General features: G+C 43.5%; 1 protein-coding gene across 1 annotated transcript in view; it reads right to left on the bottom strand.

Moving 5' to 3' along the window:
- Positions 1-25,806, bottom strand: part of LIN9 (lin-9 DREAM MuvB core complex component) — a 40,261-nt gene extending 14,455 nt beyond the window's left edge. Inside the window, exons 1-5 of the mRNA XM_001512885.5 lie at positions 25,728-25,806; positions 8,615-8,647; positions 5,741-5,835; positions 3,398-3,502; positions 2,192-2,325 (exon numbers count right to left, since the gene is read on the bottom strand). Coding sequence (XP_001512935.2) covers positions 2,192-2,325; positions 3,398-3,502; positions 5,741-5,835; positions 8,615-8,647; positions 25,728-25,806 — 446 coding nt within the window. The remainder of the gene's footprint in view (positions 1-2,191; positions 2,326-3,397; positions 3,503-5,740; positions 5,836-8,614; positions 8,648-25,727) is intronic.

Raw genomic sequence — 25,806 nt, 5'->3', positions numbered from 1 at the left:
TAAAAGGAAAAGGGGAAAGAGAAATTAAATTAGAGGTGATGAGAAAGGAAAATGTCAGGAAGAGAGATAGACAAGGCACTACAGACAGTGATGGAGTTGGAGAAACAAGATGGAGAGAGGGTCAAAGACAATGAAAAGTATAGAGATAAAAAAGGGTGATTATCAGAACAAAGGGAGAGAGATAGCAAATGTGATGGAGGGAAAGAGTGAGAAGAGGAAACAAGAAAATACACAACCAGAGGCATAATGGCAGAGGAACAAAGACAAGAGAAAGAAATAGTGAGACAAGTAATGGAAATGGGAAAAAAATACACTAATATAAAAACTGAAGGATAAAGAAAAGGAAGAGGAGGAAGAACATTATAGAAAGATTAATTCTGTAATTTATCATTTTGTTCACCACTATTATCCCATTTAAATTGTGAGTCCCATGTCCTAGTAGAAACACCACAGGCCTGAGAATCAGGAATCTTGGGGGCTTGTCTTTCCACCTGTCATTGACACTTTCTACCTGTCTGCTGTGTGACCTTAGGCAAGTCACGTAACTTCTCTGTGCCTCGGATTACTCATCTGTAAAATCAGTTGCAGATCTCTCTTAGATTGTGAGCCCCTTGTGGGACAGGGCTGTGACTGATCCTACCTGTTCAGCACTTAGAACAGTGCTTGACACATAGTAAACACTTATACACCATAATAATCTGATTATTTTGTATCTACCCCAGCACTTATCCCAGTGCTTGGCACAAAATAAGTGATAAATACTATTAGCAACACCTTTATTATCACTGTTTTTATTATCAGTGGAAAGAGCCCGGGCTTTGGAGTCAGAGGTCATGAGTTCAAATCCCGGCTCTGCCACTTGCCAGCTGTGTGACTGTGGGCAAGTCGCTTCACTTCTCTGTGCCTCAGTTACCTCATCTGTAAAATGGGGATGAAGTCTGTGAGCCCCACGTGGGACAACCTGATTCCCCTGTGTCTACCCCAGCGCTTAGAACAGTGCTCGGCACATAGTAAGCGCTTAACAACTACCAACATTATAGAGAAGCAGCGTGGCGCAGTGGAAAGAGCACGGGCTTTGGAGTCAGGGCTCATGAGTTCGAATCCCAGCTCTGCCACTTGTCAGCTGTGTGACTGTGGGCAAGTCACTTAACTTCTCTGTGCCTCAGTTCCCTCATCTGTAAAATGGGGATTAAGACTGTGAGCCCCACGTGGGACAACCTGATTCCCCTGTGTTTACCCCAGCGCTTAGAACAGTGCTATGCACATAGTAAGCGCTTAACAAATACCAACATTATTATTAATTATTATTTGGGATGTGTCTAATCTGTTTACCCTGTATTTTACTCCAGTGCTTGGCACATTATTATCAAATGCCATCGAGTCTTCCGATTCACAACAACTCTATGGATATATATTCTCCAGGGCATCTCATCTTCTGCCATAATCCGTAAGCTTGCTAACAATTCTTCCATTGTCATTGTTATGGTTTCTGTCCATCTAGCTGCTGGTCTGACTCTTCCATATTTTCCCTGGACTTTTCCTAGCATTAGTGACTTATCCAGAAAGTTATTTCTCCTGATGATGTGTCCAGACTCTGTTAATCTAAATCGAGTCATTTGGCCTTTCAAAGACCACATACACAGTAAGCACTTAATCAATACTATTAGTACTACTCTTAATGGCTAAGTGGGAGAGAGAAAAGGGACAGAAGTCAGAAGGACTTGGGTTCTAATCCCGGGTCCATCCCTTGCCTGTGTGACCTTGGGCAAGTCATTTAACTTCTCTGTACCACAGTTATCTCATCTGTAAAATGTGAGCCCCATTTCGGACTCTGTCCAATTTAATAATAATGTTGGTATTTGTTAAGCGCTTACTATGTGCCGAGCACTGTTCTAAGCGCTGGGGTAGACACAGGGGAATCAGGTTGTCCCACGTGGGGCTCACAGTCTTAATCCCTATTTTACAGATGAGGGAACTGAGGCCCAGAGAAGTTAAGTGACTTGCCCACAGTCACACAGCTAAGTGGCAGAGCTGGGATTCGAACTCATGAGCCCTGACTCCAAAGCCCATACTCTTTCCACTGCGCCACGCTGCTATCTGGAATTTACCCCAATGCTTAGTACAGTGCCTGGAACATAGTAAGCGCTTAACAAATACCATTAAAAAAATAGTTCCAACCAAAAATACATACTTATCTATATTTGAGTAGAACCACTCATATATGCACCATTTGTGTGCTTTGGGGAGTTTGAGTAGGTTACGTAGACGGAAGCCAATCTTCTGTGAAGCTTTCTTGTCTGGTGTTGACATTGTTGCAGTAAACTTCTAGGCAACAAAATACAGCAATTTATTTCATTTGGAACACAATGCATCTGCTACACTGAATGCACTCAGGAAAGGGCAATAAAATTCCATTTATAAATTTCTTAAACACCTAAGTTTCCCATGACTTAGAAATAGTACACATTAAGGTTCAGTTAATTTTTGTCTATACAGAAATTCGGATACTTTCGCTCAAATGTGAAACCTATCATTTCTCAAACTATGTACTGAAAAGGTGACTGAGATGATTTTGCTAATAATTTTCTTTCACAAAACTTCAAGATGTTAGCTCTCAATTCAGAAAAATGCAGAGAAACAGAATGGAAAATTAACTCACTCAAAAGTTATTTTACAGAATTTAATTTTAGAATTTCAATAAACCCTAATCTTCTGATATTTGCATCTCAACTAAAAGGAGCAGCATGAATTAGTGGAAAGAGCACTGACCTGGCAGTCAGAGGATCCAGGTTCTAATCTCAGTCTGGCCAACTGCTTACTTTGTGGCCTTGGGCAAGTCACAACTTCTCTCTGCTTCAGTTTTCTCAACTGTAAATGGGGAAAAAATTCTACCCTCTCCTACTTAGGCTGTGAGCCCTATATGGGACAGGGATTCTGATACTTAGGACAGTGCTCGACACATAGTAAGCGCTTAACAAATTCCATAAAACAAAAACTTGGGAAAAATAAATGGGGTCAGAATGACTTATCTGGAGTCCTCTGGGTGCATTTTCTGCATTTGGGTGTGGTGTGTTACAGGAGGAGTGTGGTGACACTCTCCCAGCCATCACTTTCTCCATTAATGCCTTCTCTAGATAAATGCTTTGGTGAGGAAGGTAAAATAGGTGATGGGAATAAAAGTGCTTAAGGTGCTTGAGTACCCTAGATAGCATGGAGTCTGGGAATAACTCATTTCCCAGAAATTGATAAACCGCTCATAAACACACAAAAAAATCCCTATGACTTAATTGCTACAAAACATATATTGGACAGCAAAGAGCATTTGAAGTTTTACTAGCTGTAAGACTGGCTATTGCAAACTTCCTTTTATTTCTGGTCAGAGTATCAGGGCACATACCTGTGGAACCATCGCGACTCTCTGGTTTCTTTTAGGTGATCTTGTACTTAACTGTCTGTCATCTTCTTCACAAAAAAGACGGCTTCGTTTTGAATTTCTGAAGGGCTATAAACCAAATTAAAGTAATGAAATAAAAAGGTAGGGTTTTTTTTGAAAAGGCAGAAAAGCAGGGTTTCTTTGGAAGCAAAATTAATCTTTCAGCATATAAACTAATCTCTAAGTGAAAATTATCCATCAGTAGTATTTATTGGGTATCTACTACATGCAGAGCACTGACCTAAATGCTTGGGAGCAAGAGAGATAAAAGACACAAAAGAGACGGCTTCGTTTTGAATTTCTGAAGGCTATAACCCAAATTAAAATAATAAAATAAGGATCTTACAGTCTACTGGGTGCAACATAGATTATATATAGGAAGAGATAGCCTAGTGGATAGAACACGGGCCTGGGAGTCAGAAGGACCTGGGTTCTAATCCCAGTTCCATTACCTGTCTGCTATGTGACCTTGGGCAAATCACTTTGCTTCTCTGTTCCTCAGTTGCCTCATCTTAAAGGGGGTTGAAATTGTAAACCCTAGGTGGGACTGTGACTGTGTCCAACTTGATTAACCCCAGCGCTTAGTACAATGCCTGACACATAGTAAGTTCTTAACAAATACCATAAAAAGGAGGAAAAAGAAATTGGACACGAATAGATGAACAAGTACATGCTTAAATGCTGGACAGTAAATTGCTACGTACAAAGTGCTACAGATGGCTGTGAATGTATAAGTGCTGAGGTGATAATGGGAGGATGAGATCTGGGGAGAAGAAAAATTAAGCTCCTAGAAGACATGGGATTTTCAGAGGGATTTTGAAGATAGGAAGAGCAGTGTCTGGTCTGGGGGGGATCTGAAGGGAGTGCCTTGGTGGAGGAAGGGCATGAATCAAATGCCAGAGAAAGGAGAGTTGAAAACATGGCCTAACGAGATGGTTAACTTTAGGAAGAACACAGAGTGAGAGTTGGGGTGTAGTTGGAGAAGAGAGCTGATAAGTAAGCAGGAAAGAGCTGATCAAGTGCCTTAAAGCCAGTGGTCCAGAGATTCGGAGAAGATTGCGGAGAAGAATGGGTAACCACTAATTATTTTTAAGGGATGAAAATGGGTGTAAAGTGACATTTTAAAAAAATGATGCAGGGAGCAGAGTGAATGATGGACTGAACAGGGGAACAACTGGAGATAGGGAGAACAATGAGGAGGCTGAGATAGGATGAACATCTGGACCAGGTTATAGTGGCCATTTGAATGGAGAGGACGGATAGATTCAGAAAATGTTGCAGAAAAAACCGACAGGATTTAGCATTAGACTGAATTTGACAATTGAAAGACTATGAAGAGTCAATGGGAGTACCAAGATGAAAAGCTCCAGAGATGGAAAGGACTGTAATGTTATCTGCTGTGACGGGACAGTTAAGGGAGTGGATCTGGGAAGGAAAATGAGGCTTTTGGCTTTAGACATATTGAGCTGAAGATACTGGCAGGACATCCTGGAGGTAAGAGGAAATACAACATTATAGAGGAGATGAGACCATGGGTCTTGTGAGATATATTTGGGAGTCATCTACCAAAAGGTTAAGGCCGTAGCAGTGGGAGAGGCATACCATAGAAGATGGCATTACCATGCCTAGAATACCGTGTACATTTGTTGCATCTTAGGAAGGACGAAATAGAGCAGGAAAAGGCCCAGAAAAGGACAAACAAAATAATCAATGGCAGGAATAAATTCCAATACCCTGATAGTTTGAGAAGATTAGAACTCAACTGTCTGGAAATAGATTGATGAAGATCGGCAAGGCTGAAGTTTAAAAACCAATAAAGGGTATGGTGGAAATAACATGACTATGGTTCACCAAATTTCAACAGCACTCAAAGGACACTACAGCTGGAAGGTTATAAGTTCTAGACAAACAAAAGGACAAATACTACAAAAAGTTGTTCAGGCAAAAGATAGTGATAGGTTTGAGAACCGTTTGGATGAGAGTCATGGATGAGAGGCCTATAATGGGCTATAAGTGGGAAAAGTAGAAATTCTGGAAGGCTCAAAGAATCGATACATGGATAACAGTCCATGATGGTTACTAGAGGAGAAGCTTTGGGACATTAGGAGTCACAGTGAGGATGGATGCCATGGAGGGAAGCCATCCTAACGTATTTCCAAGCACTTTTTTTAGGGCCTCTGTCGGGAACAGAATCCTGGAGTAGATGGGCAATTGGTCTGATTCATCATGGCATTTCTCAGTTCTTCTCTAAGATAGGCAGTTACATCAAAATAACATCAATTACATAAAGTGCTGTTCATTGCTTACCATCTCCACAGTGGCGCCTGTGTTCTTGCCTTTCCAAACAGGCGTTTTTTGTAAGGAACTATATTTCTCATTCCATGTGTTAGATAAACTTCCCTCTGTTGTGAAGAGGATAAACATTATTAATACAACTAATTCAAAGGAGATGAAAAGACTGCCAATATTTTCACTTTTCAAAGTCTGTAATATGCTAATAAAAAGTAATAGTCAAGGAATTATAATTCTTGTAAATTTAATCAATCAAAAAGGGAAACTCTTACTAACCAGGCTAAAGATTTTAGTTCTCTATAATTGGAACTTTCTATACTTCCCCAACTCACCTAATTATTTAATATTATTTCAACACTTTAAAATTTAAAATACATCTATTAATTTGGCTATTGCAAAAGATGAGGCTCTCTTGGTTTTATAAATGGGTCTTCACTTCTGTAGTTCAACCATGCTTCTGAACAGCCAAAAGAAGCTTTTATAGGGGCATGGTTTCTCTTCAATACTGTAACCTTTAACCCCTTTAGTTACAGTCTCCAAATATTTCCTTTTCATTCATCATTAGATCAAGAAAGGAAAAACAAAGGCTAGAGAACTGTGTGCTGGAAAGGGATTACATTTGGGGAAGGAAAGAAAGAGGGTGCCCAAAAAAGAAGGAGATCTTATAAGTCAAAATGAGATTGGAATTCCTGAAACCTGTCTATGGAATTTAGATATGGTCTTGGTTGGATGCTGGAAGAGGGGCAAAATGATTCTACAAGATGTATTCCGGCCCCAATTCTATCATACTCATTTCACTTTTGCTTCAGTATTTTTATACCTTGAACTTAAAAGTGCAATTATTATAAAGGCTCTTTATAGTTTTACTTTGAAAGAATGAAAAACAAACTGCCTTTAGAAGTACTGAGAGTAGAAAATCTCCCACATAATAAAAAGTTAATTCAGCAGTTAAAAAAATAAAAACAATTCCGACATGTGAATGCTAATTCTATCGTATTGTACTCTTCCAAGCACTTAGTACAGAGCTCTGCACAGAGTAAGCACTCAAAAATACCACTGATTGGCTGAGACTAAGGGTGCTTGATGTACTTCCAAATGTTTGCTTTTACTGTGGCTTTCACAAGAGCTAAAGTTAATGAGACGGTGAATATTTCAATCTGCACCAGCCCCTTATCAAAACCCCATGCTGCAAAGGCTGGCTTGCTTGGCTATGTAAAGGGAAGCAGCTCCCCTTCAACTGGTCAGCCTAGCTGGGCTGGCCAAGCCTTACCAATATTTGGAATATGGATGCTCTGGGTTCCAAATTTTGCTTTGCCTTTCAAGCTCAGGTTTGGGTGGCTTCTACCATGTCAGGTTGCAACCCAAAAATTCCACCTTGGCAGGGCCATATTTATCCATCTATTTTTATAGATTTATGGCATGCGCTCAACCCCCACCTCATACCTGCCCAGAGTGGCAGTGACGTCTTTAAATATGAAAAACAACTTTGCATGTGTGTGCGCAAGCACGATGTGAGAAAGTAGTGTCATCTGCACTTTACCTAGAAAATCCTGACCTGGCACATTTCCCAGACTGTCACCTCAGAGTGAGCAGCAGGGCATCTTGGGTAGAGTTGCTCACACATCAAGGATGCTGCTGCTGGATGACATTGGTGGCTCTTCAGTAGTGCCTGCTCACAGACAACTTTAGTTTAGGGTTTGGGGAGAGGCCTAGGGAGGGGAAAGGCATGTCCTACCACCAGCAGGACACTTGATTGGCTTTTCCTGCACTGGTAAGGGGCTGTGCTAAGCCACTTGCACTTCCTCTCCCAGACCCCATAGAGCCATCAGCACACAATGCAACAGGGCCAGCAAGAGAAAACGGTGCTAACTGTGGTCACGGAGCAGCAGATCTTTATAAAACACTGTAGCGGTGGACCTGCTGTGCCCTCACTCAATTCATGAGCCAGTAATGAATGAGGAATTCATTTTGTTGATACTAAGGAATGGGGGAGGTTTTCACCTGTTAAAGTGGCAGAACTGGGCGCTTGAAAGTAAAATGAAAACAAACAAAACCTAGTGTTCCCCTCCCCTGCCCCAAATAATAATAGTAACAATAATAATTTTGATATTTGTTAAGCACTTACAATGGGCCACGCACTGTACCAAGTACTCGGATGGATACAGGCAAATCAGGCTGGAAACCGTTCCTGACCCAAAAAGGGCTCACAGTCTCAATCTCTATTTTACAGATGAGGTAACTGAGGCACAGAGAAGTGAAATGACTTACCCAAGGCCACACAGAAGTTAAGTGGAGGATTAGGATTAGAACCCATGACCTTCGGATTCCCAGGCCCATGCTCTACCCACTAAGCCAAAATAAAAGTGGCTTGGTGCCCAGTTTTTTTCTTTAATTGAGAGATCTACCTAATATTCCAAAAGAATCAATGCTTCTCCCAAAATGCCTCTCTCCTAGAAAGTAGCTTGCTTAACTCTCCATTAGTATGCACTAAATTGGACAAATTATGTAGGAGGATGCCTCAAATAGATTTCATTTGTGAGTGTTTGCCTTACCACTGAGATGATAGGAGTCTCAAGAACTGTAAGCTTATCTGTTATACACTCTCCGTCTATCGAGATTTAATAAATGACAATAATGAGTACTCTAAAATACAAGAATGCGCTTTAAAAAAATCAGATTTTTGGATGGAGAAATCTTCAGGAGCTTTTTAACAGAAAAAATGACTTTAATCGAGTTCCTAAAATTCTGAAGAATGACTCTACTAGATTGTACACATCAAAAATGCTGAACGGAGAAGAGCATCATATCACCAACTGCCATTAGGGAATAGGCATAACATTTATTAAATCCTCAAATTATCCCACAACTAAACAAAATTGTATTTCTTACCTTTTAAACTGACAAGTGCTTTTGCTGAAGAGCCTGCAATTAAAAAGCAAACAATTAATAGTCCTTTTCCAGTAGGATAAGATGAGTCACAAGCCCCTACTCTAAAACAATAACACAGTATCCCAGTATCAACTCAGGTGCAAGAAGGAGTCTCTAGGGAATGAGACTGGTGGAGGGGGTGTGACTCTGGGAGGGGAGGGGGATTTAAGAGAAAGGGGATACGAGGGAACTCCTGGGGAAAGGGGTTCCAGGATAAGGAATGACAAGGGAGCTCAAGAATAATAATGATAATGACAATAATGGTATTTGTTAAGCACCTACTATATGCCAGGCACTGTTGTAAGCGCTGGGGTAGAGACAAGATGTTCGGGTTGGACACAGTCCCTGTCCTACATATGGCTCACAGTTTTAAAACCTTATTTTACAGATGAGGGAAAGGAGGCACAGAGAAGTTACATTGCCCAAGGTCACACAGCAGACAAGTGGCAGAACTGGGATTAGAATCTTGGTCTTTCTGACTTCGAGGGCCATGCTCTAACCATTACACCACACTGCCTCTCATAATCCTGGGAAAAAAAGAGCTACAAGTTTCTCGGCTGTGGAATCAGCACCTCTCAGATCTAGTCGCAACTGCATTTTAAGGATAGAAGTATTCCTTCCCCAAACCTCTAGCAGTTTCACTTGAGATGAGGCCCTCTCCATTGGTGCATGGATGCCATTACTGTCAGTTAGCAGTCAGAGCCACGTTACATGTGCATGTAAGGCTAAAACCACATACTTCATATGGGTGGGACTCAGAAACCCACTCAGGAAGACTGGCACTTCTGTATTGCTCTACTCTTTAGTGTCCCGTTCTGCAAGAATGGAGGCCCTTTTAGGGATTCCTCCGAGTCCTTTTAGGGATTCTGCCAACCCAATTTTACTCCTGTGGGAGGTGGAGCAGAGATTAAGGGAACTAGGATCTATAGGAAGGCCAGGATGGGGAAAGTAATTGGCCTCTCCCAGGGTCATTTTTAATACAACAAAGATCTTGCAGGAATAAGGATCAGGGGCATGCTGTCTGAAAGCCCTAATGTTCTAGTCCCACCCAGCCAACGGCTACCTGGGGAGCCATTTTCCACAAAGTCAGAGTGCAGAGACGGGGTGACCCAGATGGCATTAAGGACTCTTTTTACACAGAGATACAAAGTATACACTTTTCTGCACCCATGCTACATCAGTAGCATCTTCTCTTCTTATATTCTCCACCATGAACAACATACAAACATTCGTACACCAAGAAACATTCATATTAAATCAGTCCAGGGCTTAATTCTTTAATAGACATGGGCTCTGGCAGCTCCTAAACCAAATCTGATTTCACAAAGGATTTTTTTTTAATTTAATGAAATTTAAGTGCTTACTTTGTGCCAGGCACTGAACTGAGTGCTGGGGTAAAATACAAGATAATCAGTTTGGACACAGTCCACATCCCACATGGGGCTCACAGTCTTAATACCCAGTTTATAGATGAGGTAACTGAGGCACAGAGAAGTCAAGTGACTTGCCCAAGATCAAACAGCAGACAAATGGTGGATCCAGGACTAGAACCCAGGTCCTCTGACTCCCAGGCCCATGTTCTTTCCACTAGGCTGCACTGCTTCACCAGAGTTCATCAAGGTCCAAGGGCTTCGCCAAGGATGGTCATGTCAGAGTTGCTGGCATCTTGCCTGACTCAAGGCTGTGAAATAGCCATGCTTGAAAATAAATCAAGAGACCTGGAAGCTGGGGTTAGAATAGGATTTGTCCTCTTTCGGAAACTTTTCCAACAACAATCTAAGACCATTATCAAAATGCCTTAAGACAGACATCCAAATGCTCATGACTGTTGCTGAAGGAGCTCTGAAAACACTCAGGGCAACTACAAATAGCTCTGAACCACTTCAGAGAGTCAGCAAAGCAACTTGCACTAGAGAGGCTACATCCATACCGATGGGAAAATTATGTTTTTTGGAAAGAAACCTTTCAATGGGACACAACATAATGGGGATATGGCAAGATAAAATAGAAATGCTGCATTATGGAAGAAGAATGTCTAAAATATTGGCAAGGTAATCTAAAAAACAACATTACATGGAGCTTGTTCTTCACACAAACATTAAAGATATATCACCATATGGAATAGTAGTAATAGTATTTATTAAGCGCATAATGCATACAGAACACTGTATTAAGCACAGGGAGAGAATACACAGTTGGGAATCAGACACAGACCCTGTCCCTTCGGGGATTCATATTCTAACCATATACGAGTTGACAGTTTGATCCAAGACCTGGAGCCAGAATGTTTAGGGCAGGGCTGAAAACAGTAGACAGCTGACTGCCACGTTTATTTTGACAGAATGAGTAGCCCATTGAAATTTCTCAGATAACTTGAATTTCAAGCAAGAATTAAATGACAATTTATAACCACAATGGAACACTCAGTATATCCGTGATATGACAATAATAAATTCATTTTTAATGACAAAATCACAATGCTTTTTTTAAGAGACAATGAACAGCGTGCTACCAAATCATAATTGTGGTATTTGTTATTATGTTGCAAGAACTGTACTAAGCAGTGGGGTAGACAAAAGAGAAACAGTCCCTCTTCCACAGGGGCTCACAGTCCAAGTAAGTACTGTGGTAACCAATGGGACTATTTTGCTACTTCCCATCACTGGTAAGACCTTGGCTGCCAAAAATATTCCAAGCAATATATGTGCTTCCCAAATCACTGCATAGTTTCTGACCACAATATGATAACCAACATAATCTGTACAAATCTGCCTGCTACAAAATGTGCAGGAAACATCAAGGCTCCTAAACTGTCTTTAAAAACTCTGACCAACTCTTTTGATACTGTCATCAGTGGACCAGGACCCAGGCAATTACACAGCAGGTTTGGCTACCAAGACGAGTCTGCTGAGATCCCAAGAATATTTTACGATGGTTATTAGTGTTGGCGGCAGCTTCCCTCTATCACCGATGGAATAATTAGGATTGTGTAATGATGCCAATTTATTCTATTTTTATGCAACCAGGCCTGTAATCAGTACCGTGGAAAACTATTCCATTGAGTGGACTTACATGACTCTACAACTACACAAAAATTTTCAATTCTGTTATCATAGGGGAATGTGTCAACCATCTCTATTGTATTGTGCTCTCCCAAACACTTAATACAGTGCTCTGCACAGTTAGCACTCAAATGTCAGTGATAATGATGATGCTTGACTGCAGGTTTTGGAAGGGTCCACATACTCAACAATTTGCGACCTATATCTGAGAATAGATCACAAGACTTCCTGAGTATCTGCAGCCCCAACTGGTCTGGAGTCAGAAGCCATGGTGTTTCTGAGAGGAATGTCATGATGTTCACAGAAAGGCTGCCAAGACTGAAACTGCAAATCTCTGAGTGGCTTTATGGGGAGGGCGGGTGAAGGGGCGACTACAAGCCTCGGGAGGTTGGAATGGGGTAAACCAGGCTCCTCCACCTCCGAGGCCCTTTCTCTTAGCTGTGGAGAGTTGTTATGCTGATGCTAAGACAGATCCAAACTCTGCCCAGCCCCAAAATCTGGGGTCTGGTCTAGCCTCAGGCCTGAACCTGGTCCGGGTACCAGGAGCAGCCTGTAGGGGAGCACAGACCCAGCACAGAAAGGAGTTCAAGCAAGCCAAACCAGATGTTGGACTCGCTTTGTAGGAGGAGGGGAAGGAAGGACACTATTGCCCAGATGCACTCCTCTCAGGGCTGCTGTGTGGGGCCAACAGCCCAGCGAACAGTCAGACACATACGGAATTATCTCCCTTGCCTTATTGCCTGAAACTCTAAAATGGGGAGGCAGGGGGTGTCTCGGAGGGTCTGTGTTGAGCCTGTGCCAGTTATCCTTGTCAAAAATTTGCTTCGTGCCAGCCCGATCCAGCGTGACATAACCCCATAGGCTTAGAGCCTGGAGAACGAAGATGCCTCCTTGGGACTCCCTGGTAACCAGAACAGTATTATGGCACAGGAGACGTTCTCTTTGTGGCAAGACAAATGTCGGGACAAGCACTAAGACCTCCATCCTGTCTTCAAAGACTTTACAATACCTTTGCCACCACTAGGACAACCTGGCCCCTGGCAACTAAGAAAATTAGGCTCTCCTGAGAAATCAATCAAGATTCTGAGGTTGTGTCTCAGGTTTTTAGCCCCTTATGTCAGAGTTCAGGGCATTCTCCACCATTAGGTGGGTAAAGCAGGGCTGGGCAGCAGGGCGGTCCCGTTCAATTTCCCCGAAGCGGTTACGCTGAAGGGTAGAGCGAGGATTCTGGGCACTGGGGTTAAAATGCAATATTGATCCTCCAGGAAACCCACGTTTCGACACTCAAGTTATTAGCATCACTGAATAGTCTTAGAGGCAGCTATTCGGAAGTTGCTAGGCATGGAAACTGGGCACTAAAGGCCCACATACATGGTGACAGGCAGATGATTTTGAACCACTCCCCAGAGTCAGCCTAGTGTTAATGTTAAGCCTACAGAAAACTAGGGGAATTTACCAGCCAGCACTAAATACATCCAATGACCTTTTGCAACACAGTACTGAACGCTGACATGAAATTCTGTCAAACTCTAATGCTGTCTAATGATACTCTAGTAAGCAAAGATTTAGAAAACTGAATCAAGAAGACTAGTGTGTCCTTTTATAAACTTTCACACTGAGCATGGTGACAAAACAGCAAACACCAGACCAAACCAAAGTCCTATTTAATCAATCTAACAATCTATGGTATTTATTGAGCGCTTACTATGTGCAGAGCACTCTACTAAATGCTTGGGAGAGTACAGTACAATACAGTGTGTAGTGCTCTTGAGGCTCCCCTACTATATCACATCCTGCTTCCTAGGCAATTTTACTAGTCTCATGAATCATAAAAAGGTGAAACAGAATCACAAACAACTTGGTCCTGATATTACATCAATGTACCAATATGACACTAAGCTAACTTACAATACTGCTTGACTGAGTAGGGTCCGTGTGAAGAAATGTCTGACAATGGAATAGTCAAACAATTATTTTTCATGATTGAATAAATGGGAGTATAATTGAAATCTTGGTCAGAATGAAAGTAGTGATAGCATCACCAATAAACATGAACTGAAACCTACAGGTGGCCCAGTACTGAACTTGTGCAAGTACAGTATCGGGCCATCTGTAGAGAAGCAGCATGACCTACTGGAAAGAACACAGGTCAGGGACTCAGAGGACCTGGGTTCTAATCCCAGCTCCACCACATACCTGCTGGGTGACCTTGGGCAAGTCACAACTTCTCTATGCCTCACTTCCCTCATCTGCAAAATGGGGATTCAGTACCTGTTCTCCTTCCTACTTAGACTGAGAGCACCCTGCGGGACCTGTTTATTCTGTGTCTGCCCCAGCACTTCGTAAAGTGCTTGGCAACTAGGAAGCACGTAGATACTACAATTCATGAATTACCTTTGACAACATTTGGGTTAGAATAAATTTCTAAATGAAAAAAATCTTAACATTCTAGTGACAAAATGGACAGAGGCACTACAGATTGTATTGCATTGTAAGGAATGCTCCAGGAACAACGCAGTATTTAAAAATCAAAATCTCTTCAGTCTTTTTAGAAAACATACAAAAAGCAAAAGCTAAAAAGTTTTTACATTTCTGACAATATGGAAAATATTCACTGGAAGCTTCCAGTATTTGTGGACCAATGCTGTTCAACTGACTCCAGAACTTAATAATACTGTTCTATTGGGAGCCCAAGATTTGCTTCAGGGAAGCAGGCTTGAATTTTGCCCTGATATGGCTTCATAGAAAGCTTTATAAGCTGCTTTAGAATAACTCTCCCTCTCTCCAGAAGGCACGATGGTGAGCTCAAAATGTTGTCTAGCCTTTCTTTGGAAATAGACGCTGATCCTGAGGGATTTTATTTACTGCCCAAAAGAGTTTGCATTGCATTTTTCCTCTCAATGTACTCACCTAACAATTCCACAGCATATTATCAGGGCAGAAGCAATTTTTAGTAAAGGACTGATGAAGGTTGCATGCTCCAAACTTGCAGTCCTGGCAGCCCTGCACTGTGAGCCCTGACCTGCACTATCGCTTTCAGAGAAAGATCATCACAACAGACAGTGTTTCTCCCAAAGTGGAGAGCTGCTGGATCAGGAAACGGGACATTTCTCTGCTTATGGGAACCCTGAGGAAAGGAACAATAATGCTTTGGGTGGTGGACGATGGAGAATCCAAAATGGTTCTCCCATTGCTGCTGAATCTGAGCAGCAATGTTGGACCAAATTCCGGGAGAGAGCCATGTTGCTGCTTTGCAGATTTGGGCCTGAAAAAATGTTTCTTAGGGCTGTCTTTTCTGTGGCAGCTCAACCCCTCAAGAAGTGAGGTTTGACTCTTTCCTGGAAGGTTAGAACTGCTCAGTTATAGCATTAGCGGAGGCAGACAGAGTCCTCTAGAGATGGTGCTCTTCATGAATGATGCCTCAATTCATTCAATCGTATTTATTAATCTCTTTACTGTGTGCACAGACCATACTAAGCGATTGGAAGAATTCAATACAACAATAAACAGATACATTCCCTGCTCATGAAGAGCTTAGAGTTTAGAGGGTTGTCCAGCCCCTTGACCTCTTCCTTCATAGTTTCGGCTTTTGCCTCTATGCTGCTGCTTCTGCAGAGAAGACTCCACCAGGATAAATAGGAAAAGTTTGGAGAGATAAATAAATGACAAGATAGGGTAAATTAATCTAATTAAGAAATGGTAAGGTATACAGACATAAGTCTAAAGGCAGTTTTTGCATGGACATGACCCGGGATGGGGGAACTTAATCAGGAAAAGCCTCTTAGGGAAGGTGGAATTTTTAATGACATTGAAAACTGGGTGACCTGTGGTCTGGTGGATTTGGAGGAAGGAGTTTTGGGAAGGAGGAAGGCAATGAGCAAGGAAGGGGTCAGAGATGGGAAAATAAAAAATGAGGCACAGAGAAAAGGTTACCACGGGGAGAATACAGAGTGTGAGTTGAGGTGTAGTGGGATGAGAGTGGATGGGACTGCAGTCAAGATCACAAACTGTTTGAGGGCAGGAATCCTGACTACCATCTGTACTGTACTGCTTAATACAGTATTCTGCATAGAGTAGGTGCTTAATAAATATTCCTGATTAATAGGAAGCCTAGAGGCATAGTCCTTAAGTTTCCCAGGTTGCTGAGGCAGATATTGAAGAGATTCCCTCACAAATTATTTATTTTAACTGACAAAGGATCTGGATCAAATTATGGTGACCACCTGGGATGTTTAAGAAGAAAATGATAAATTAGACGTAAGCAAGTCACCAGTACCAGAGGGCACCTACCTGGCAATTCTGAAATACCCATTTGGCCTGCACTGGCCACTTTCATTGTGAGCTCGTTGTGGGCAGAGAATATGTCTACTGTTAGAGCTTAGCACAGTGTTTTACAATCAAGAAGCACTCAATATGATTGAATTGCCAATGGACTACAATACTGGAGCAAGAAGAATCATGACAGTCACAAAAGACATCAGAAAAAAAACTGATGATGGGTGTCAACTATCTAAGGAAACGCCATATTCCTTTCAGGATAGAGGAAAAAAACCCAAAAGATATTTGTGATGTACTAAACAACTGATAATCTTTTTCGATGACAGTAGAAAGTGATAATTCACCACACAAATGGATTAAGTGCAAGTAAATTCATACACAAATCTATGCTAATTCTGTCACAGAAATAAGTTTTTCTTGACCTGGGTCTGAGAACTTCTGTTAAGTTTGGCTCAGGGACCTGGCTAACAGATGCCAGTAAGGGTAACAGTAAGTCCCGGAGCCTGCCACGATGAGAAAAAGGCAGTGGCAACAAGGCTGATGGGGAGTGTTTCAGAAACAGGCTTTGGATCAATCACTCTGTTTTTACATATATTGGCAGATTAACCGTTTGCTAAAGAGAATATAAAAAGGTCTAGCCTAGATTTGTGAAGCCTTCATGGATTTTAAAATAGGTTGTCTACAAGCTACACTCCCCCCCACCCCGGCTCCACTTTCCAATCCCTTTTTCCACACTCATCGCTTCTAGTTTTCACGCTCCTTTTTCTCAGTTAAAAATTAATCTTTTGTGTAAACTACTCATTCCTCTGCTGTCACCCTACAAAAAACACACACAATCATTCTTATTCTCTCCCCCCTCCCTCCCTCTCTGTTTCACATACAATCACATTCTCCAATTTCCAGAGACATGCATGCAGTCACACAGGCGTGCCAGTGCTCACTTGAGACTGCTCTGGAAACAGGGGTTTGCATCACCTGTTGCTTCCCACTTTCAGGTCTTCCCAGAGTGGGGCCACCCATCAAGTCCACCCACATGGACCTTAGCTGTCCAATGAGGGGACTCTTGAGGCCACGAGCTGGTATTTGTGCTCTAGAAGAGGAGGAGGAGCTATATTGCAGTACCTCCCAGCTCAAAACACGTGTTCTGAGGGCTCAGGCTCAGACTAGTGGAGCTGGCAGAGGTTCTGGCAGTGAACTTCTTCATGCTCATGGCTCCTCTTTTGGGGCCCAACAGGAGTGCCGGGGCATGCTTCCACAAGCATGCCCATGTTCAATCAGCAACCAGGCTGGCAGGGACCACCATTGGGATTTTCAACACCCTTATTACTCTACAAGTGCACCCAGAGTAGAGTTGTCCTTTAGTTTGAAGACAACACGGCTGGGAGGTGAGACGGTATCCATGAGTGTTACTGAGATAACCGTTGTGCTTGGGAAATTACAGCACTGCACATATACACACACCTCTACACACATCTGCAAGGGTCTCACTGTGGAAAGCCTCTGATTACTGATGATTCTTCCAGTCCCAAATCTCCATTAAAAATTTATTTGGAAACTAGATCACATATCTAAGGACAAAGCGAGGTAATTTTGCCACTGTTTAGGCATTCTGATTTGATACATACAGTGCTAGGGAGAAATTTACAACAAACATTTTATCGACATGTCTCAGTTGCATAATTACCTAGGTTATTAATAACAGTAGCAACAATAATAATTGTGGTATTTGTTTCAATATGCCAAACACTGGTGTATTCTACAGTGTAGAATACAAGATAATCAGGTTGGACATGGTCCCTTTCCCACATGGGGCTGGAAGTTTAAGTGGGAGGAAGACTGGTATGTAATCCCCATTTTACTGTAAACTCTTTGTGGTTAGGGAATAGGTCTACCAACTCTGTTGTACTCTGCCAAGTGCTTAGTACAATGTACTGCGCACTGTAAGCTCTCAATACTGCTAACTGACTGATTGTACAGATGAGGAAATTGAGGCACCAAAAAGTGAAGTGACTTGTCCATGGTCTCACTACAGGCAAGTGGCAGAGCCAGGTCCTCTGACTTCCAGGCCTGGAATCTTTCCACTCGGCAACACTGCTTCCCTTTCATCTTGTACTTGTAATCTATTATGTGGGGGGAAAAAGTAATACGAAAGGCACATGAAGAGTCCAAAATGTCTGAAGAGTGTGGAGAATTTTAACAAAACAAAATGGTAAGTATTCCTGCATGTTTTTTTATTTGTGATTGTTTCTTTGGAAGACATTAAATTGCCTCGCCTTTTTCTGTTTTTCTAATCTACATTCAACTAGAAAATAGTGGTAGCCCTTAAATACCTCATATTTTGTTCACTTTAATGCCTTCTAAGGAAGATCAGACTTATTATCCCATCTCAAAACATGAAGAAGCTGAAGCACTTAAAAATCATGGGATTTGCCCACGGTCACATAAGTTGATGGCAGAACAGGATTTCCTTAAGTCTGCCAGCCACGCCAAGAAAGCTTCCTACATTGAAGGACCAGAAGAGAACCACCATCACCTAGAGGGGTGAAGTACTTTTGAGTTATTTTATATATGTTTAAAATGGAAACACAGATGATACAATTCTTGGTTAACAGTCATAGATACAAAGTAGGGAGGCTTTTTCCTATCTTTGCAACAAAAACTATTCTCTACCTAACTCTACCATACACATACCTAATAGAGAAGATTATGCAAAAAGGCATTTTTTACACAAAAGTTGCTATTCTTAAATTTGCATACAAATCATGGCCAGTAGTTATGAAATCACTTTAGTCATCTTTCTAAAAGTGCAGTCCACATTGGAAAAACCTGCACATCTCCTCCAAAAAGCCTTCCCTGATTAAGCCCTCCTCTCTTCTTTTCCCACTCTCTTCTGCATCGCCCTGACTTGTTTCCTTCATTCATGCCCAGTCCCAGCTCCATGGCACTTATGTATATATCTGTAATTTATTTATGTATATTAATATCTGTCTTCCTCCCTAGACTGTGAGCTTGTTGTGGGCAGGGAATGTGTCTGTTTATTGTTATCCTACCCTCCCAAGTGCTTAGTTCAGTGCTCCGCACACAATGCTCAATAAATACAACTGAATGAATTGAATGGATAATGCATCACTTCTCCCAAGTGCTTAGAACAGTGTTCCTTTTTCAGGTGAAAAAAGGAACCCAGCTTCTAGTTCCTACATCAGTTGCCCTCCATCTAGACACATTCTAAGAGAAATCCATTTCTGCCCTTTTTATGCTATCTGTTAAGTTACTTACTATGTGCCAGGCACTGTACTAAACAATGGGGTAGATACAAGTTAATCAGGTTGGACACAGTCCAAAGTGCATGTGTGTGGTGGGAAGATATGATCAGAAAGGTGGGGGGAAAATAAATTAATTGGGGAAGGCTTCCTGGAGGAGTTGTGAACTCAGAAGAGCACTAAAAATGGGGAGAACTGAGGTCTGGAAGTTTTGAAAGGGGATGGGGAAGGGTGTGTGCATGAGCTGGGAGGCGCGAGGGAGGAAAATGAGGCACAGGCAGTAGTTTAGATTGACAGAAATGAAGAGGGAGAGATGGAGTGCAGAGGGAGAAGAAAATGGATAGATAGGAGGGAGAGCACTGATTGTGCTAAGTCAACAATCAGGAGCTTCTGCTTGGTATCATTTTGGGCAGGGAATGTGTCTGTTTATTGTTGTACTGTACTTTCCCAAGTGCTTAGTACAGTGCTCTGCACACAGTAGGTGTTCAATAAATATGTATTATGAATGAATGAATGGTGTGAAAGAGAAAAGGCTTTGGGGAAATGGAAAGGCAGGTCGCAGAAGCTTTTAGAAAGATGAGCTGGGCAGCAGAGTTAGATATGAATCCCATTCATCACCACCAAGTCACTTTCCAATCTATGGAGCCTTCGATCTACCATCTCAACATATTCAGGACCCTGGCAGAGAAGATGCTGAGCTACCAGAATGAGATTGTCACTCCCCCCACCGCCCACCCGCCACCTCCCCTCCCCCACTCCCCCCAAAAAACCCCTGCTGGATTCTGGAAGGTGAAAAAGAGACCTTCCCAGAGCACAGGCATTCACAGGAGCCATGATGAACGAGGGAGAAAAAGCCAATCCCGGCATCCTCCTCTTGCAAATCACCTGAAATGCCTGCAAAACCTCCTGGAGCTCCAGGGTCCGTGGGGGAACCGCCAGATGGCCAAACTGCTTCCGTCTCCCACAGAAGCCAAGCCGACTTTCTCAAATAGCCTTGGAGTCACAAAGCCATTTGCTTAAACAAATTCTGCTCAATCAATGCAACTGTGCAATAAAAATAAGTCCTGGAGAATTCCTCATTTACTTATTAGCCTACCGTTACTAATTACATTGGCTTCCAAATGCCATCTACCTGTTCTTCACTTCAGACTCAAATATACTCTCTCAAAGATGACTTAATAATTTCCTTCTGAAGTGATTTCATGTGAGCCAAAGTTTGCAACATCATTTTTACACCAAAGAAATGAATTATTTGATTCGTGAATTATTTTCATTATACGTCTTGCTTTCGGACTTTATTCTACATTTCAAAAGACCATGTTGAAGGAAATATTTCCACAGAAAGCATGGGATATAAATTTTGACTGATTACATTTCTGTCAGGTCAAGTATGTTAAGTTTGCTTGGGGAGCTGACAGTCACTAAGAATCAGGCTGTAGAAAGCAGCAGAAGGCTAAAAGAGTGGACATAACATCCAATTTACACGCTGAGACAAAACTGCTTGTCCTCACATCTACTTTCATCATCATAAATACATCATACTTATCATATTTAACTTCAAATAGCAAAACAGGGTCACCAAAAAGGTTATGATATGCTCTGCACAAAGTAAGCATTCAATAAACACCACTGATTGACTGGAGACAGTGATGCAAACCTAGCTCTGCCACTTGCCTCCTGTGTGACTCTGGGCAAGTCACTTAACTTCTCTGGGACCGTTTCCTCATCTGTAAAATGGGGATTAAATATTCTCCCTCTGTTCTCTTCTTATTTCACCTGTGAGTCCAGTGAGGGTCTGGGACTGTGTCCAATTCTGATTATTTTGTAGCTACCATACTGCTAGGTACAGTGCTTGGCAAACAGTAAGTGCTTACCAAACACTATGAAAAAAACAGAGCAACAAATTTGCTACCCTTAAAAATCGGCCATCCTGAGGCTGGACCTCTCCGACTGTGCAGAAGCCCATCACGGTCTAGAGCCCAGCCAGCCCACCTACATGGAAGTTGTGATATTGAAACTCGGTTCCATCAACTGGAAGTGGTCTGGAGGTTTCTGCGAAATACTTCGCCAAAATGAATGAAACAAGCAGAAGAGGGAGTGGCGCCAGACAGTGTAGTCAGGGGATAGATTATAAAGGTCCATTGAAGAGGAGAGTCAAGCAATACTGCGTAGAGAGTAACTACTGAGAAGCACCAGCAATTACAGGTGAAATGGTTTGTTTTGAGAAAAGGAATGGGCAACAAAAAAGCCATGCCAAAAACATGTTATGCTGCTAACCCACAACCAGCACAAATGGGTATACAAGAGGGGAAAGGGCAGATAGACTTAAGTCACTTTTGTATGAACCTGGTAATACTCTGAATATTATGGTATTTGCTAAGCGCTGTATACCAAACACTGTACTAATCACAAGGGTAGATATAGGAAAATTAGGTTGGGCATAGTCCCTGTCACTCATTCAAGGGCCTCCCAATACAATACGAAGGATTTCTTCTACGTCAGGAAATTTAAAACTCCAATTTCTCCAATTCCAGATTTCTTCCTACTCTTGAATAACCAACCACCACACTGACAAGCAGAACACTGCTCCATGCCCATCCCTGTGATTTAGGCTCTCTCCTCTCTAGAACACATTTGGATAATAACGCAGAAATATGGCATTCCTCCTCTCCCATCCCCATTATCTTCACACGCACTTGCATTGTTTTCATAATAAAACCCAATACATTTTGGGTGAAAATAAATTGGTGTAATCAAAACCAAAATTGAGGGTCTTAGCATTCTAACAAAAAGGGGTCTTGAATTATTCTGCTGTTCAACACTCCAGATCATCAAAGCCACCCAACCCTTTTATATACTTAGATACTAGAGAAGGGAAGCTGCATCTCATAAGCAACGTGAGAAATGTGCTAGCTTCTAAGAGTGCTATTTAATATATATTTATTAATTAGTAGTTGAGACCCATGGAACAGTATGTGAGTTGTTGTGGGCATTTTCTGCTACATATGCCTCATCTTCTCAGTCTCCTCCTCTTTCCAGTTAATCCCTATTCCTTCACTTTCCTCCAACTCTTTCCCTCTTTGCTCTTTCTGCTCCTTGTCCTTGTAACCTCCTAACTCACTCTGATGTTTGTGTCAGTCTTCTAGGGCTTGTGTGTCTCTTTTGATTGAAAGGTGTGTTTTTGTCCCACTTGGAATATTCTTGGGTCTATATATGAATTTCATCTCCAGGTCCATTTGTGTCCTTGTGAGAATATCATGGTGTAGAACTGTGGTCATTTTCCTGTAGATGACTATGCTCGCAGGTGCTTTGATTTCCCTGTGTGGTTTTGCCAGTAGTGTGTATTTCCTCTACTTGTGCAACTCTGCACTGTAGACATCCTTATGCATCCATGTTCCTACTGTCTAGTCAGTGTTTTCTGTTGGCTCGGCCTGCTCCGCTCAGCTCTGACCCTGGACGGTGACAAAGGCAGTTCAGGGATCTCTCGGATCATCCTCAACCACTGTTCGCTGGTGTGGCTCATCTGCTCGTGAGGTCTGCCCCCCGCCTCTCCAGTCTGAGAGGTTTTGGTACCCCAACCATCTCTGTTGGAGTGAGCTTGCCTCTTCTTCTGCCCGTGTCTAATTCTGTGGCAGGGGGCGAGGCAGCCCTGGAGACAACAGTGTTCAAAAAGTTATTCACACCAGGCATGCACTCTCTTCAACGTCTTCCTCACTATTACTTACTATTTTCCTCATATTAATGTCCATCTCCCTCTTTAGATTCTAAGCTCATTATGGACCGGGAGCGTAACTGCTAATTCTGTGTACTGTGCTCTCCCAAGCTCAGTTCAGTGCTCTTCACTTAGTAAACACTCAATAAATACGACTGACTGTGAAAGTTTGGGTTGATGCATGAACCTGGCATGCTGGCACAGACATGTGGTGACAAATGGATAGGGAAGGTAAGTGAAGTTCGTAAACATAAAAATATACTGGATTTATATGCCTGAACTAATATGCAGAAGAAATTCTGCAACCAATATAACATTTTCCTTCATTGCCCATTAAGCGCTTGAGCCTTTAAAAGACGGAAAAAAGGGGAAATTGTATTATGTTTTTTGCTTATGTTTGTGTGGGAATTTGGATTGGTGGGTGAATGTTCAGTATGTATGGCTACAAACCCATGCTTTTGTTCTCAGCTTAGTTATACGCTAGCAGTAAGATATGCTGGCTATAGCAAGTTGTGGATAGAAGGTACCTAGTGCTGATAAAGGTGGAGAGTTGCCAGTGGCGGGGGTGGGGGGGGGGATCTAGGTATGCAAGATCGCAATTTTAAAATTTAAAACTGAAGATCATTTGCATGAAGTTTATACTCAATATTTACCAGTGACATATGAACAGAATAAACTCAAGTGTAATGCCTAGTGGAATCTCCAAATTGGGATTCTCTAGTATGAGCACTGATATCATAACAACGTAAACTCCACAGCTTTGCATACTGCATCTTTCACCCCGTGATTGTACATTTTTATCAGTTATTTTAAACCCCATCCAGCAAATAAACCACAGAGATTACGTTCTGTTAGTATCCCAGTTAACTTTTCAAGTGTCCAACTTTTCAAGTGTCCAACAGATTCAGTGCTGACATCTTTATCTTTACCTTGATGATGTTGTCTTGTTTTTGTTTTGTTCTGTTTTGCTTTGCTGTCTGTCTCCCCCGTTTAGACTGTGAGCCCGTCACTGGGCAGGGACTGTCTCTATCTGTTGCCGAACTGTAGATTCCAAGTGCTTAGTACAGTGCTCTGCACATAGTAAGCGCTCAATCAATACTACTGAACATCTTCCACTGAAACGACCACCTGTTCGTTCAAACTAATGAGGTGGCATAAGGGAAGGATCACCTACTCTTACGGTTATCGAGTGGAAAATATACAACCGTTTTTCCTTGTCCTATAATAATGTGGGCATTTGTTAAGCGCTTACTATGTGCAGAGCACTGTTCTAAGCGCTGGGGTAGATACAGGATAATCAGGTTGTCCCACATGAGGCTCACAGTCTTCATCCCCATTTTACAGATGAGGTAACTGAGGCACAGGGAATAATAATGTTGGTATTTGTTAAGCGCTTACTAGGTGCCGAGCACTGTTCTAAGCGCTGGGGGAGATACAGGGTAATCAGGTTGTCCCACGTGGGGCTCACACACTTTTAATCCCTATTTTACAGATGAGGCACAGAGAAGTTAAGTGACTTGCCCACAGTCACACAGCTGACAAGTGGCAGAGCCGGGAGTCGAACTCATGACCTCTGACTCCGAAGCCCTGGCTCTTTCCAGGGAAGTTCAGTGACTTGCCCACAGTCACCCAGCTGACGAGTGGCCGAGGTGGCATTCGAACCCATGACCTCTGACTCCCAAGCCCAGGCTCTTTCCACCGAGCCACGCTGCTTCTCTATAAGGAAAATGGTGTTTAAAACTACATGTTTTACGGGCCCACGGAGCACGCGTACCCTCCCCCGACCGACAGCCTAGTCCCATGATCATTTTACACGTAAACATGTGGAGGAATTTTTAAGGCATTCCCGAGCCCAAGTCTGCCAACGTGTTTCCAGTTTGTAACTGCTGGACCTACGGGGGGGGGGGGGGGCGACACCCCCCACCCCGGTCTGCGGTGGGCGTAGAGGGGGTCGACCCCTCCCACGTCTGAGTAGTGACCCTATAGACTGCGAGTCCTGCGAGCGAGGAGGTGTCAAATGGCACATACGCTGCAAGTAGCTGTCAGCACCTGCACCTGTGCGCTCTGCTGGACAGGTCCAAGTGGTCCGCCCACCCCCCGGGGACCCCCCGGGGACCCCCCGAGTCCGTGTATCCCCCCCCCTGCGGGGGTGGGCCTACGGGGTGGCCCGGACGGCTGGGTTTGCGGGGTCCCCTTCGGACACCTGTACGAGGGAAGGGGCGCCGGGGCCCGAGCCCCTGACACGGAAACCTTTCCAGCGGGGGATGGAGGGGGTGGCTCCCAAGCGGCCGGAGGGGCTTCCTCGTCCCCAGCGCGGTCGCCCTCCCACGGCCCGGGTCGGGCGAGTTACATAAGCCCCGAGGATCGTCTGTGGGAGCCGGGCGGTGCGGGGACCCGAGGCGGCTCCGGGGGCGGGTTGGGCGGGGGGACACACGCACGGCGGACACGGGGGGCGGCTCCCCGCTCCGGGCCGAGGGCAGCCTCCGCCCCGGCGCCGGGGCTTTCGGTTTCCGGCCCCGGCAACCCCACAACCCCCCACACACGGGCACCATAACAAAGGCGGCGGCGGCGGCGGCGACGACGACGGCGGCGGCGGCGGCCACCCTGAGGGGACCCGGGCTCCCCTCCAGCCCGCCCGTCCGAAGGGGAGACGGGGAGGAGGAGCCCGGGCCTCCCCCGCGCCGCGCCTCGGGCCGGGGCTGGCCCCCGAGGCGGGGACCCGGCGGGGAGGGGGAGGGGGGGAGGGCTGAGGTGCTACTCACTCTCGTCAGGCAACTGGTCGAGCTCCGCCATCTTGAATGAGCCGCGCCGCTTTTTCAAAGGCTGCCCGCCGCGGTGCAT

The sequence above is a fragment of the Ornithorhynchus anatinus genome, chromosome 19 (assembly GCF_004115215.2).
Source record: "Ornithorhynchus anatinus isolate Pmale09 chromosome 19, mOrnAna1.pri.v4, whole genome shotgun sequence".
Taxonomy (NCBI): domain Eukaryota; kingdom Metazoa; phylum Chordata; class Mammalia; order Monotremata; family Ornithorhynchidae; genus Ornithorhynchus; species Ornithorhynchus anatinus.
The sequence above is the reverse complement of the archived record's forward strand: the minus strand, read 5'-3'. Positions and strand labels throughout refer to the sequence as shown.